This window comes from Sceloporus occidentalis, unplaced genomic scaffold, assembly GCF_023333645.1.
Source record: "Sceloporus occidentalis isolate IW3139 unplaced genomic scaffold, rSceOcc1.0.p SCAF_127, whole genome shotgun sequence".
NCBI classification, from domain to species: Eukaryota; Metazoa; Chordata; class Lepidosauria; order Squamata; family Phrynosomatidae; genus Sceloporus; species Sceloporus occidentalis.
Window position 1 is genome coordinate 1,993,274 of NW_028317107.1, and position 15,853 is coordinate 2,009,126.

General features: G+C 41.5%; 2 protein-coding genes across 7 annotated transcripts in view; one reads left to right on the forward strand and one right to left on the reverse strand.

Moving 5' to 3' along the window:
* LOC149281834 (guanine nucleotide exchange factor VAV2-like) overlaps positions 1–2,989 on the reverse strand; it is an 80,633-nt gene extending 77,644 nt beyond the window's left edge. For all 6 annotated transcript variants that reach the window (XM_089498920.1, XM_089498919.1, XM_089498916.1 and 3 more), the window contains exon 1: positions 2,786–2,989. In XM_089498920.1, the coding sequence (XP_089355046.1) occupies positions 2,786–2,989 (204 nt within the window). The remainder of the gene's footprint in view (positions 1–2,785) is intronic.
* Positions 2,990–9,216: 6,227 nt separating this feature from the next.
* Positions 9,217–9,474, forward strand: LOC149281835 (uncharacterized protein BRD3OS-like). Its single transcript, XM_089498932.1, has one exon. It carries the CDS (start codon positions 9,217–9,219, stop codon positions 9,472–9,474), a length of 258 nt encoding a protein of 85 aa, XP_089355058.1.
* The last annotated feature ends 6,379 nt before the right edge of the window (positions 9,475–15,853 follow it).

A 15,853-nucleotide genomic window follows, 5' to 3' on the forward strand; every position in this document is an offset into this window, starting at 1 on the left:
ACATTCCCCGGCATCAGCTTTCGTTGCCGTCCTTCAAGAGGAACTTGGGTTCTTCCACCTCCCTCTCCTCTGGTAATAATCTGACATATTAAAAACCTAGAGTCTGCCAGCAGATCGGCCCCATCCGGCCCCCCCATCTAATCAGCCCGTTTTTCCTGCTGTAAAGACTCAAACCTTAATCAGTCGTTGGTCTCGTCTTAGATTCAGGAGCCGTATGTCTATCCCATGCATGTTTAATACCCTCACTGTATTACCCTCTACCAGTTCTGCTGGGAGGCTGCTCCGTGTATCTCCCACCCTCTCAGTGAAATAAAATTTCCTTACATTACATCTAACGTATTGACATCACGTCATCTGTCCCTCTAGGAAACGAGGTTTACAACAATAAGTGTCTGGATTGGAATACCAATATCCAAATGACGCAGCCAAAGGGGTTTAAGGATCGGCCTGTCGTCCAATAACCAGAAAGCGATGTCCCGAGCGGACTTACCTCTCCCATGCGGGTTATATGTCTCCATCAATCATAGAGGGGTTAGTATGTACACGCGTGTTATGTGCCACGTACGTGGAATCTACCGGATCATTTGATTTTGGGTTAAAAATTAGAACTTTATACGCATTTCGTTATTCCGTGAATATATTAATTAAACAATTAAAGGAATGAAGACCTTAGAGGAGCCTAAAGTCCTGGACCCAACATATCTAGCAAGAGGCTACCTGATAACCGAAGGAAAGGATCGAAGGGGCAGGAAGCTGCCGACCAATCGCAAGACACGGATTTGGCCACTCACTGCCAAACCCTCCCACGAGGAACCACTAAACACCCAATCGGCTGACCTCATAAATCACTGGAAAATTACGACGCTAACTACTATTATAACAGGCTCTACGCTTAACTCTTTACGCGCCGGGAAGATTTAAGATCACCTTGCGAGCTACTCCAGCCCAGGAAGGGTTAATGTGACTGCTGTCCCAGCGCTAGGCGTTCCATATGTTTCCCTCATAGCATATAATTCCCCGAAGACCCGGCAACGAGGCTGCGTTATACAGCACAATGCAGCCAGCGGCATCTGCCATGTGGGGCAATCCGACAGCGAGGGCTGACATTCTGCCCCTAGAATTAACCCCTTCCACATCAAACGCCCCACCGAACCAAACAACGATGGCTTCGAATAATCTACGGCGCTCATCTCAAACAAAGACTACTTTATTAAAAAAATAAAATGTATTCTACAAATGAAATTTTTTGTGAGGGGGGGGGCGTAAATTACAATTTCTTTGTATCTGAGTTTTCGGGACGACTCACGCTGGGATCCGTAAACCTCTTTCGACCAATAGCACAGCGGGGGGGGGGGGGATATCGCAATATATATAGGCAAAAAATACATTAATATTTATGATTAAATAAGATGGGAGGGCGTCACATTTGGACAAAAACTTGAGATTTTGGACCATTTCATTAGGATATTCACTGATGATGTCAAAATGATTCTAGTTCTTAAAATAATTGAATAATTATAACAGAGTCCATCGTCTGCCTTAAACATGTACAGACGCAACGACCCGGCCATATGGCCCGGCTGAGGGGCTTACCCCACCCCGGGGTCATAGGTCAAAGTAATGGATCTTTTTTTCCAGTTCCTAATTAGCTGCCCAAAGCATTGTGGGAGATTCTGCAAAAGGTGGAAGGAAACTGTATCAAAAGAGCCCTGTACCCTGTATAAGTAACATTGTTGCAACAATCACATAGCGACAGGAAACGAATACAAACGTCGAAGTGTTTTGGTAAATATTGGTAAAATATTATGACGGAACGAAAACAATTTTATAGATTCTTTAAACACCCAGCCTGAGGGTCGGTGCCAGTGCCAAAGCCCCACAATGGAGCACCGGACGTCATCTTCCAGGGGCACAGACCCCAAATAGGGCTGTGTGACCCCGCAAAAGGGCAGTGAGACCCCCCAAAAGGGCAGTGAGACCCCCCAAAAGGCTATGTGAGCCCCCCAAAGGGCTGGGTGACCCCGCAAATGGGTTGGGTGACCCCCCAAAAGGGGTATATGACCCGCTCTTCATCTCCCTGGCCAAAAGGCTTGCAGGACGGCCGGATCTCCTCTGTCCCTCTCCGAAGAAAGGGACCCCTGGAGTCTTCAAGAAGGGGAGGCCGGGACTCGAAAGGGTAACCCACTCCCCCCCCCCCCATTCTCCCACTCATCAGGGATTCACGGTGTCCGTTTTCTGTGTCTCAATAAAATCCATTCCAACGTAGAATAAAGAATCATCCCCCATGTGATGTCGATAACTCGGAAATTACCAAACGCAGCTCACCTGGCCCCGGAATAACGAGGCCGGGAGAAGTTTGAGAGCCCTGCAGTGCGGCACGGATTTAGAGATCAGTACCAGGGAGAGAGATCTTCGTACATACGGCCCTCGTCAGGAGAGAGCGTGGCTGGCACTAGCCATGTGGCAACGTAAAAAAAAAAAAAGAAAAGACACAGCCGTGGAGGGACTGGCCGTGGGGAGATGAGCGCAATTAGGGGAATTAAAGCGTAGGTATTAGAATTCCAATACATCAACATAAATGAATCATGTATGACACACGCGTGTAATCTGTATAAAGGACCCTGCAGGTGATGGACCCTACTAACGATGAACCCACACACATACTCACCTGCGCACACACACACACTCATACTCACCTGCACGCACACACACACACACACTCATTCTCGCGCACACACACACACTCATTCTCGCGCACACATATATGTATATATTGTCGCTTTACCTGTGACATCTGTGGCCTGAAATTGATGTCCTTGAGGTCGATAGATCCAGGGGACAGGTTATGCAGGAGCTGGCACAGTAACACCCCATCTCTCAGAGCCTGCGCCAGGTCAAAAACCACCGCGGAGGGCCACACCACCCTGTGGTCTGGTGGCAGAACTCTGCAGTCAATCAGCCACCTTCCGCACTGCCTCCACTCCTCCATGCCTGGGCTGGCAGTCCAAGAGCAAGGAGCTAGAAGAAGAGAGAAGAGAGAAATACGCAGGACCACCTCTGCTGGGAGTCAGATCACACTCCAGGCATGGAATCAGAGCAGAAGCAGCTGTTTTGTTTCCATTTATTCTGTAGGATAGTCCATCTCACTTCCCTCCACGAGTGTTTTTTTCTCTTCCTGTGGACAATGTGGATGGATCTCCCACTCCTGCGGGGTGTCTGTGTAGAGAAAGCAAACGTGTAGATCTACCCTCTTTACAGGGTCTCCCTGGGGGATCTTCTGCTGATCTCTCGCTGGGGGGGGGGCGTCCTCTGCTGATCCCTCGCTGGGGGGGGGTCCTCTGCTGATCCCTCGCTGGGGGGGGGTCCTCTGCTGATCCCTCGCTGGGAATGTTACCCGGGTTTTAGCAGACAGACCCCAATGTGCTCAGCAGGCAGCTTTCCTCCTCAGTATGCATTGTCCGGAGTTAACATGCAACAAAGGGGTCCTGTGCATGCTCAGACCCGGGGTCTGCAGGGTGAACGGGTCACAGCCGGGGTGCCTCTCTGCTCTTTTTCCTCCCCACGGGCTCCTCTTCCTCCCCTTTCCCTTTCTTTCCTGCGCTCTCTGCCGGAATCCCACAGCCTGAGCTGGGCTCTGATTCACTGCGCGTGCACGGCTCCCATAGACAAGGGGTGGGCGCGCACCAGGGGCTGGGTCCTAGAGAGGGGCGGGGCGGAGATGGGAAATGAGGCGTGGTCTCGGCTCCTGCTGTCTGACTCTGCAGAGTCACAGACACAATGCCACATGTGGCCCCTGGACTCACGCACGTGTCAGTCAGTGTCCAGCTGCTGCACAACCTCTTTGCTGATTCCAAATACTGACCTTATTCATATATAAACACAACAAACACATTATTATATATTATTATATATGTATCCATCCCAAGTGTCCCTGTTTTGGAGGTACAGCCCCTCCTTCGTCCCCAAATCCCCTCTCTCCTCCCCTGATGCCCCTCTTTTGTAGGAGGTCAGAATGTTTGCTGGGTATGAGGGGATCGCAGGGTTCTACAGCCCTAAAAGCCCCGATAATGTGTATAGAAACAGCAGGAAACTGTTTTTTAAATTAAACGGGGTAAATAAACCCACTAATACGTTCATATTTAGATTGTAAGCTCTTTTGACCAGGGCCCTCCTAACCTTTTATTTCTGTAAGTCCAGATGTGATGTGCTACTTGTCACATTCTGTTTACCCGTTGTACAGCGTTACGGAATAGGGTGGCGCTATACAAAGCAATACATTATAATATTACACACAAAAAAATAATTCTTTTTATTTTTGGGATAGTAAATTGCGGAACGATGAGGCCCAACGGAGGGATCCGGCTCGGGTCTGGGAGTGATGGTGGGTGGAAAGACAGGAAGGGAGGAGAGGCTGAAATCTCGGGGATGTGTGGGAGAGAATTTGGAAAGACGATCCGCAGACGGGGGGGGGGGGGGGGAAGCCAAGTTTAGAATTGGAGCTTTTTGGGCAAAATCAAAATTATTTCGAAAGCGTGAAAAAGAGGAAGGCGGCGGGAGCCGGGAACCCGCCACAAACTGCACGCGGGGGGGGCTTAAAGGGGCAGTTTAATATTCCTGAGACCCCCGCTATATAAGAATAATGCACATTAAAAAACTCATTGAGTAACCCTAACCCTGTAATATGCATTGTTCAAAACAAAAATGAATAGAAGACAAAGAAGATGCAGCCCTGTTGCTGCAGCTGCTCTCCTCCTTTGCGGTTGAACCCGCCTTATCACTGATTGGCTACTTCTCCTGCATGCAGAATAGCTGGGGGGGCAGTTAAAAGAGCAAATGCATATGGGGGCACTCTGCAGAATCCCCCCCCCATCCGTTTGCAAAAGGAACACCAAGAAGATTTAAAGGGACGGGCGCAGCGATCGCATGTATTACCCGCAGGACACACGGATGCACGGAATTAGTCGCAATGTCTGCAGCGAATGAACGCGAGAATTCATTCTGTTCTGGGGGATCCAGGTTTGGGGTTCACGAAAACCACATTTGGGGTCTTTCCCAGGCATGCGCGTCACGATCATCCAATTGAGGCAACCTGGCAAGGGTCTCTGCCGGAAGCCATCAGCGAGACTCCCAGCCCCGTAACACGCGTGTAACACGCTCGCTCTTCTTACTTCACGGACGGGTGAGTCATCGACGGCTACATCATTATCACGCGAAGCGCTCAGCGATTCTATTTAACGAGTCGCCGGTCGGGTTAATTTGCAAACTAATGACGTCCTAATGAAAACACGGCGTCCGATTTAATGTTACACGCCAGCGGAACGCGGGGGAAAGAACGGAACGCATCCTAATGAAGGTCCAAGAAAGGATCAGCTATACGATATATACGTTATCAATCATTTATATAGCGCCATCGTATTCCGTAGTGCTGTACAATGGGATATCTATCGATCCATATCCTTTCAGAAACAGTCTACAATGTAACACATATAAAAAAAGTAATTTAATCAAAATATACTATTATTGATTGACTTCTAAAGCCCGTCACAGCCAGTACTGTGCAAGGGGATATATATATATATATATATATACAGTATATATAGATAGTATATATCATTTATATATATTTATATATACACAGACATAGAATTTGCTAAATAAAGTGTAACCCACATAACAAATTAAGGGCAGAAAATGCAGCATATAAATAAAAAGATAATAATAATAATAATAATAATTACACCTCGCAAGCTTTTTAAATGCATGAGAACGAACTGTGTGTTTTAGATGGTTTGCAAGTGGGGGGGCTTTTTTGGTATTAATTAAGTGCTAAAAAAATAATTCTGCCTACACCAAGGAACACAAAATGTGTAAAAAAAATTTTAAGATAAAAAACATATATCATACTATAACACTCAATGAATATTAAACATTTTTTGGTTCGGTTTGCGTGTTGGGTTCTTTATTACAGCAAGAAAGATATGTATTGTGGGCTCGTGTACAGCGCCAGGTACACTGTCAGTTGTACTTATGGATGCTTTGGTAACGCCTGGCAGCTTTATTGCATATTTGATGACACCTAGTGGTGAGATGGAGTAGTTTCTTTTGGTGGAATCGTTTAGTTTCATTATAATATTATTATTATTATTATTATTAACATTATCTTATTTATATAGCGCCAACAATTGTATACAGCACTGGGGGGTTATATTACTGTATACAGCACTGGGGGGTTATATTACTGTATACAGCACTGGGGGTTATATTACTGTATACAGCACTGGGGGTTATATTACTGTATACAGCGCTGGGGGGTTATGTTACTGTATACAGCACTGGGGGGTTATAATACTGTATACAGCACTGGGGGTTATATTACTGTATACAGCACTGGGGGTTATATTACTGTATACAGTGCTGGGGGGTTATATTACTGTATACAGTGCTGGGGGTTATATTACTGTATACAGCACTGGGGGTTATATTACTGTATACAGCACTGGGGGTTATATTACTGTATACAGTGCTGGGGGTTATATTACTGTATACAGCACTGGGGGGTTATATTACTGTATACAGTGCTGGGGGGTTATATTACTGTATACAGCGCTGGGGGTTATATTACTGTATATAGCACTGGGGGTTATATTACTGTATACAGCGCGAGGGGTTATATTACTGTATACAGCGCTGGGGGGTTAGATTACTGTATACAGCGCTGGGGGTTATATTAATGTATACAGCGCTAGGGGTTATATTACTGTATACAGCGCTGGGGGTTATATTACTGTATACAGCACGGGGGGTTATATTACTGTATACAGCGCTGGGGGTTATATTACTGTATACAGCGCTGGGGGGTTAAATTACTGTATACAGCGCTGGGGGTTATATTACTGTATACAGCGCCGGGGGTTATATTACTGTATACATCACTGGGGGTTATATTACTGTATACAGCACTGGGGGTTACATTACTGTATACAGCGCTGGGGGGTTATATTACTGTATACAGCGCTGGGGGTTATATTACTGTATACAGCACTGGGGGTTATTACTGTATACAGCACTGGGGGGTTATTACTGTATACAGTGCTGGGGGTTATATTACTGTATACAGCGCTGGGGGGGTTATATTACTGTATACAGCATTGGGGGTTATTTTACTGTATACAGCACTGGGGGGTTATTACTGTATACAGTGCTGGGGGTATATTACTGTATACAGCATTGGGGTTATATTACTGTATACAGCACTGGGGGTTATATTACTGTATACAGCGCTGGGGGTTATATTACTGTATACAGCGCTGGGGGTTATTACTGTATACAGCATTGGGGGTTGTATTGCTGTATACAGCACTGGGGGTTTGTTACTGTATACAGCGCTGGGGGTTGTTACTGTATACAGCGCTGGGGGTTGTTACTGTATACAACGCTGGGGGGTTATTACTGTATACAACGCTGGGGGGTTGTTAAATTATACAGCACTGGGGGTTGTTACATTATACAGCCTAGGGGGGTTGTTACTGTATACAGCGCTGCCCGTTCCCAGATGGTGGTCTCGCTGTACAGCTAATAATAATAATGCAGAAAGCCAGCATTTTTGCCTGACTGCAACACCTTAGGAAATAATTAGTCTGGAAGACTTGGTAGCCATGGTAACCACACAGTATGTTTATTTCTGAAGCCCAAAGCCGCATTTATAGTCGACAATTATTTTGGGGTTTCAACAAACTACAGCGTTAAAAATGTGGGTGCAAGAAAAATGTAATTTGGGACGTTCACTGCGCCATGGAAACAATGCCTGCGGGTCATAGTAATGAACAGCGTCAGCTGCTTGTTGGGACAGAGATGCCCGTTACTCAGTGCAACGAATTAAACATTATTTTGAGGATTAAATGGTAAAAACAGAAAATTAACCTCTTCCTTCAAAAATATATAAATATTTTAACACATACATAACCCCAAACAAATCAACATCTTTAATGGTTGCACCGTTTAATTTATAAAGCCCTTTCCTGCTGTAATTAATTTCTATTTTAATATTCATTCTAATATATATAGTATCATAATAAATTTAATAATTTTACAAAATATCATTATAATGCTAATCATTTTGCAATCTACAACATAATAGAATATTTTAGGATAATAATATAGATTTATATTATTTTGGGATTACTGATTCCAGGATGGCATTCACAGCTGCGGCAGACAGAGCGGAACTTTGGTTCCGCCGCCGTGTGTCCGGGGGGAAGACTGACTGCGGACTCCCTGCAGAAGGGAAGCGTTACCATGGCTGCAGTAGCGGTGCCGATGCACGGATGAGGCGCTGGCTCCTCGGGTGCGGCGAGTGGCCCCTGGGTGAGGGGAAGGTGAGTATATGCGGCCAGTAAAGGGGCCCTCAGGCTGAAACAGACCCGTATCGAGGCCGGGAGAGGAGGGCGGCCATTCACAGCGGTGTACACGCCTGGCTGCATTTTCCCAGCAAGCCATTTACCCTCTAATGCTCTGTAATGGGATCATGGCTGTAAGTCACATCCTGGGTGCACTGAGGGCCAGCGATCTCTATGGCACTCATCTTAATGCATACCTCGCAAGCGTCCAGAATCACTGTGTCCCGTTTTCCTCCCCAGATGTCCTTTTCTAGGAGCTTTTTCTTGGTGACTTAGAGCTCTAATACCAGCTCGCCCAGTTCCAAACAGGACACCAGATAATCCTATGTGGGCACCAGATGGGCAAATAACGCGTAGATCTACCCCAGCCGCATTCATACTTCAGCAGAAAACGATCAGATCTCCGGCTACGGTCACCTCTATTATATTCTATTAATAGCGTCTCATGCGGAGTCTGACAGTTTTGCTCATGAAAAGCATTTTTTTTTTTTTAAACATAGAATAATAAACTTATATATTTCGCATTTGTTTTTCAGATGCAAAAACCGTCGGCGTGAAACAAACAGAAGAAATAAGAAAACCGAGGTCTGACCCCTTCATGGAGATGAACAGCAACGACCTTAAGATTTCTACGCAGTGACATCGTTTCTACGGGGAGAACGTTAGAAGACGCATCTGTCACATCTGTCTGTTCCCTTGCCGGACTTTCTTATAATGCCACCTTTCCCCCCAGTCTGTGGTGAAGCCATAATGTGCCCTTGAAGGCAGACATTACTTATTAGTGTTTAGAAGATCGCCCCCCCAAAACAAAAAAAAAGTTATGAACGGAGGGCGAGTGCCGCTGGCGGAGAAAGCCTTGTCCGAAGGGTACGCCAGACTGAGGTACCGGGACGCCTCTCTGCTTATATGGCAGCAACAGCAGCAGAAGCTGGAGACGGCTCCTCCGGGTACATATCTGAACCGCAGCCAGAGCATGTGGTATTCACAGTACGGGAACCAGGCCATATTAGTCCGGGACAAGAACACTCTGAGCGTTTCACGAGACACCGGACAATCAAAATTCTGCTCTGTAATGTGATCTGCCGCGTTAGAAGATATTTAAGCACTTTTGGTCATGCCAAGTTTGTGTTGCACTTATGTTACGGTACATGTATTGTCACAGTATTACACGCTACATTACTCTTATGTTTTTTCAGCACGGTAGAAGCATTGTCTTGTATTGTCTGAGGTCCCCCCTCCCCTTGCAAATGCCAAAATTGTAGATTTCAGGTTGCTTTACCAAAACAGAAACAAACCCAGCCAGACTTCACCGTGGTGGTATTATTATTATCTTTTATTTATATAGTCACAGCCTTGATTTATCTCCCAATCCCATCAGTAAAGGGGGGGGGGGTAGCGTACCAGGTCCAAATTCCGTTAATTAGTGGTCAACATTTAGGATTTTTGTATATTTTAAAGGCTAAAGGAGCATCTGTAGGAGATCAGCCAAAACCCTTCATGGACATTTCAGCTTCTTGTGTCTCAGACCCACACCGGGGTCCTTTTATTATCCAGGCATCGCAGTGATGGGAAAATTAAATTCTTTTAAAAAGAAATGGAATTAACAGCGTTAAAGTCTGTCTGCTACAACAGTATTTTTTGGATCGGTACAGGGATGAACCCCAGTTTTTGAGTCGTCTTGGGAGATCTTGGCTGTTTAGTAATTTATGATTTAAGGATCAGAGCCGAATGTACATTAAAGGCTCCATTCTTGAAGTTGCAGGGTAGCTGCCAACACCTTGATATGAAATGTGTAGCACCCAGTATACAAAGTGTTAAAGTTTAAGACATTTAATGGCCGTGTAGGTTTGCTAAGGGACCGTAATAAAGCTGCTGTATTCCTTGCCGTTTCAATAAAGGGACAATAGTGGAAAAATGTGTGTTTTTGATACGGAGGGAGAGGTTAAAAAAAATGTTCATCTATCACTGAAATCACTGCCGGGTAACTCAGTCTGAACTTCTAACGGATCCTGCGATTATCCTACAAGAGCTCATTCCGGTATAACGGAGGTAACGCAACTACGCTTCGCCAAACCTTACAACTCACCCATTCGCGAGAAGCCAAGGAGCTGTCGAGCCAAAATCTCAAGGTGTTCATAAGTCTCCAGTCGAAATTCACTTCCATATCATTGAGACGGTCGGCAGCCCTACCGATGTTAATGGGAGCCCGGCGCCGACGCGTCTCTTCCAGCCATTTACTGTATGGAGTATCCACTCAGCTTGTAGAATTCCAGTAAAACTCGCAGTTGCCGTGCTCGATGGCAGTTGAGAATTTGAGTCACCTTGATGGTCGAGTTCACTTTAACAAATAGATGCTCAAATTCAACCAAAATGGTCGAGACCACATTCTAAGGGGGTGACTATGAAGACGTTTGGGTTGTCACTCCAAGGCCTGTTAAACCTTTGCCAACAATGAAAAAGTTGGTTTTCTACACAAGTCGTCATCCCTTCAGACAAGATGTGCAAACCTATAAGTATCTTCTATACAAGGACGTGCATCTGGATCCTGACTTTATCCAGAAAGAAAGAAAAAAAAAAAAAAAGTATTTAAGATCTACGAAGATGATCTCCAACGGGACCAAGGTGTCTGCGGCCCAGGTGGATTAGAATGGCTGGTGGCAACTTTCCATTACACTTTACTCCCAAAACCATAATGGAGTCATGGGGGGGGGGGCATCTTTTGGATGGGACAAGCAGCATTTGAAGTTTAGGCAAAACATTCACGGCTGAAATAGAACCCACTTAACCCATTAAAAAACTATCTTGAACTTTCACCAATAAGACATCTCAACGGCTGTTTAAAGAGACGTCGGTGATTTCTTAGTATGTTTAGCATCTCGAGAACCCCGGGTCCGCTTTCTACAACTGTTCTTTGCCTTTCAACCAACCTAACCCCAATTTGTTCAAAAATGTCTTTTTATCGCTATAAAAGGTGCATTTTTTGCAACTTTGACCAACTTTAGAAGCTGCACAACTTAAATTTCCTCAATTATAGTACAAATAATATATATTTTTTAATATATTCTGTGTGTAAATTAATCTAAAAACATGCATGGGATTAAATTATTTTTGGGATGTAACCATATTTTTAGCCTCCAGAAAATGGAAGTGAATGAAAAACATAAGACGGCCTTTTTTCTTCTTTTTTTTTTTTTTTTTTTAGTTTATTATGAAAAAACAAAATGCCCGGGAAGGCTGATAATTACCAGAACATCAAAGGAGTACGTTCTACTTTTTTTTTTTTTTCTTTTCAATTTCTTATTGTTGTGTTGAGGCCAGCATTGCAATAAACAAGCTAAAAACTACTTACATTGACTTGTTCTCAATAACTGACATTTACAGTAATATACTATAAACAGCACTAAAAATCTTCAGAAAAGTTACAGTAAACTTGCATGCACATCAAAAAAAAAAAAAAAAAAAGATTTTCTTTTGAAAAATAAAGTTATGCATTTAGAGCAGATCTAAAAAAAAATGACAAAATACATAGGGACTAGAAGATAAATTTTCAATAATTCCATTTTTCCCCCCCAGATTGAACCACAATCCTAACTGGCAGTAAAAAAAAAAATAAAAAAAAATCCTAGTTCTTAGCCACCTAATTTTGTGGTTTAATTTCAACAGAACAAAAATTAGATATATATGTATAAAAAAATAAGATATAGTGGAAGTGAATTGTGCACAAAATACACAGCATAAAACTGCTCTATGTCAATTCTACAGAGATTTACAGCCGGTTCTAGATTTCAGGTTACAACTGTATATATTTTTTATATCAAACCATTCTATTTTATACTAAAATAAGCCCACTGCACCATTTGTCTGCCATATACACGATTTCTTAAATAAAAAGATAAACCAGTATAGTAAAAAAAAATTAAAAAAAAATTACAGAACTGTTGGTAAAAAAAAATAAAAAAAATAAAAAAATTGAAAAAATAATTTTATGGAGTCCCTGCAGAACTGAAAGTTTTCTTAACAGTCAACTGGTTCAAAGGAAGCCGATCTATAAAACTTTAAAAAAAATATATGTAAATTACTAGTTTGGGTTTCTGCAAGTGTTTTTTTTAATATAGGAACATAAATTATAGACATCATTTCCACTGAAATCTGTAAGATTTTGGTAAAAGAGTTGGTTATGGACTATGAGCACTTTAGGCATAGAAGCGAGCATAAAAGCCTTAAGTAGTATGAAAATATTTCCGGTAACGGGGTTGATTCTGTTACTTTATTTGATTTTTTATTTTTTTTTATTGTATTTATATATTTTGAGTTTTCTGCAGGGTATTTCCTGTTCTGTTTGTGTTTTCTTCCGTGGTTTGTAATTATGTAACAATCTAAGGTTTATCAGTAAGGGTCCCGGCACCAGAATTCACTCTAGGACCCTTTGTGTGGATTTATAAAAATGCTACATAATTCTGTTGTATATTCGGCAAAGTGGTACGAGTTCACAAAAATGCATCTTGCAGCCTTAAAAAAAGATTTGACCATGAATTATACAGACCTAAGGTGTGTGTGAAATTACCATATATATATATATATTTTACACACTGCTCAAAAGTTTGGGGTCACTCAGCTGTTTTCATGGTAAAAATCGACATTTCTAGCTGTAACAATTGCTAACGAAGCCTTTTAAACGTAAACTTGGATCAGCGAACACAACGTGCCATTGGGACACAGGAGTGATGGGAATGATAAAGGGCCATTGGCGCACAGGAGTGATGGGAGTGATAAAGGGCCATTGGAACACAGGAGCGATGGGAGTGATAAAGAGTGATGAGCGCCTATGAAGAGATGCCGTTAAAAAAAAATCATCCGTTTCCAGCTACAATAATCATTTACAACATTAACCCCGTCTGCTCTGGATTTCTGATCCATTTCACCATTTCATGTTATTTTCATGGACAAATTTGCTTTTCTTTAATAATAATAAAAAAGGAAATTTCTAAGTGACCCCAACTTTTGAATGAATATGAATATATATAGAGCTACCATTATACTTTGCCAAGAGTTAAATAAACCGACAACCTCCCAATTTGTCACTTTACAAGCATAGGTCCCTAAATACGAGGGAAAAAGGCTTAATAGGGAAAAAGGCCGAATCATCCAACTCCGCAAGCTAGCATCTATACAAAACTACCCAGGCCTTAGCCTGAATGGAACAATTTTAACAGTTTTTATTCATTAGAAATTGCAATTGGGTTTTTTTTTAAGGGCTATTAATACGAACCACTGAGCAGCGGCTCAAACATTTCCTTTAAAACCTAGGGGGAAAAAAAATTGCTAACACAACTCTTCTTCCTTAAAATATGTGCTATAGGTACCCGCTGGGATGTATCAGCTCTCTCATAGCTTGGTTAGTACGTAATATGGCAAAGTTTATATAGAACTTATAATACGGAAAAGCTGTGTTTTTACTGTATTTTAATATGACCATTATTATTTTTGTCCCTAGCCACAATTTTAGGCATAATAAAAACAGATTCTAACACCTTGGAAATTAAAGGAGACAGATTAAAAAAAAAAAAGAAAAACCCACAAAATATATATTTTTCATTTGTATGTTGTAACCAATTTTGAACGAAGCTGTACTAAAAACTCTGGCTTACAAAGACAAACACTACAGAGCAACAGTATTGTACTAAAAAGAGATAAAACATTTAAAATTATATATAATTGTCAGAAAAATGTTCCCCAAAATCCCTTTAAATCTGGCAAAGCCTGTTGTACTTTTTATACTAAAGACACGAAAGAAAAAAAAAAGTTTTAACAACCAAGAAAGAAAGAAAACCTCTGCATATTATACAATAAAATGCAACAAAATCTATACATTTTGCCTCGATACATTAAACGTTACACCGGGAAATCCCTGTTAGTAAACTACTTTGAGTTCCACCAACACATTTGTGACAAAATACAAAAAAATGAATATTTATATATTTATAAAGTTTGCTGCAGTTTTTTTGGGGGGGTAGAATCTTATAAACTGTACAGAACCAAATGAGGACCGGCAGCAAAAAAAAAAAAAAAAAAAAATCTAAATACACAAAGCAAAAAAAACAAAAAATGCAAGCATAAGCCGTTTGGAGAATTTTCCAGATTTTGCTAGAATGAACAAAAGAAGCTGGAAAAAAAGCTTTATGTTTATCACAAATATTAGCACCGAAATCAGTATGATGTTAAATGTACCATCTGATGCCTGTAACATGAAAGAAAAACAATATATATATATATTTTTAGTGAATATAAGTAATATTTTCCAAATAAATCAGAAATCGTTATAATTGAATGTTGGAAACATAACGTTAAAAGAGTACCCCGCTTTAAATGAGCTAAAATTATGGAATCGTCTAAAATCCGGTTGGGTCTGTTTATGTTTAAAGTAACTTAAAATAACAAATTAACGAATTTCATTAATAACTAAAAGCTTAAGAGGGCCATTTTTTGTAGAAACGCATCGCTGTTACTATGTAAAATTTTCAACATTTGTTTTTAAATTAAAAAAAAAAAAAAAACTCCACTATCTCCTCAATTTACAGAATTTTCAAACTTTTTTTTTTGTCGCTGCACGTCTTTTGAAAAAGAAATACCGTTCTAGAACAAAATGGTTTCGCGCCCCTAAAATGAAGGTGAAAGGCTAGCGGAATGTGGAACGGGGGAATTAATTTGGACCGTCAAAAAAAAAAAATTACAAAAAAAATGATAAAATAAAAATAGGGGAGGAAGAAAAAAAAAAAATAGAAAAGCTTTATACAATTAAGGGTTTGTTTTGAGGTAATTAGGGGGAAAATGAGTAAAACATGGAAGAGAACACAATTCCACCCAAACAGCAACTTATATTAGTATTTTTATGTTGTAGCTGTTACCTACAAGTGTCCTGTGCACAGTTTGTCCATATTTCACTTAAACGTAGGGGAAAACCCCCCAAAAAAACCAACCAAGTAAGCACACAACTGTCCGTAAACGTGTAATAGCGCTAATCAGTTCCGCAAGGATGAGAGTTACAAGGCAAATCGTCCGTCTGAGAAAGTACACATAAGATCATTTTAGTAATTCGGGGCTAAAATTAAAATCGAGGGAGACTTCAGCTGGAGGGCTACCCAGCGATGTCTTCAGTTAAAACTTCTTTCAGGCCAAAAAACAGTGTGGGAAAAAAAATGTTTAAAATAAATACAAATTGTAAAATATTTTTTTTTCCTGTGTATGCAATGTAAACCTTTATAAAATCCAATCACGGCAACAGCGTCTTTAGCATTGCTGGTTATTGCCGACGTCTGTTTGCCATTCAGAAAAATTCAGCCATTTTTATCTTTTTTTCTTCTTCTTCTTCTAAATAAAAAAAAAAAAAATGGTGGAGATAAAATTTGTATTTATTTTTTTTTTTTTTTTTAGTTATTTAAAACGGCACACCAACGAAG

What these genes read in the sequence shown, in the direction of transcription:
- LOC149281835 (XM_089498932.1), top strand. Translation starts at nt 9,217, where the DNA reads ATGAACGGAGGGCGAGTGCCGCTGGCGGAGAAAGCCTTGTCCGAAGGG.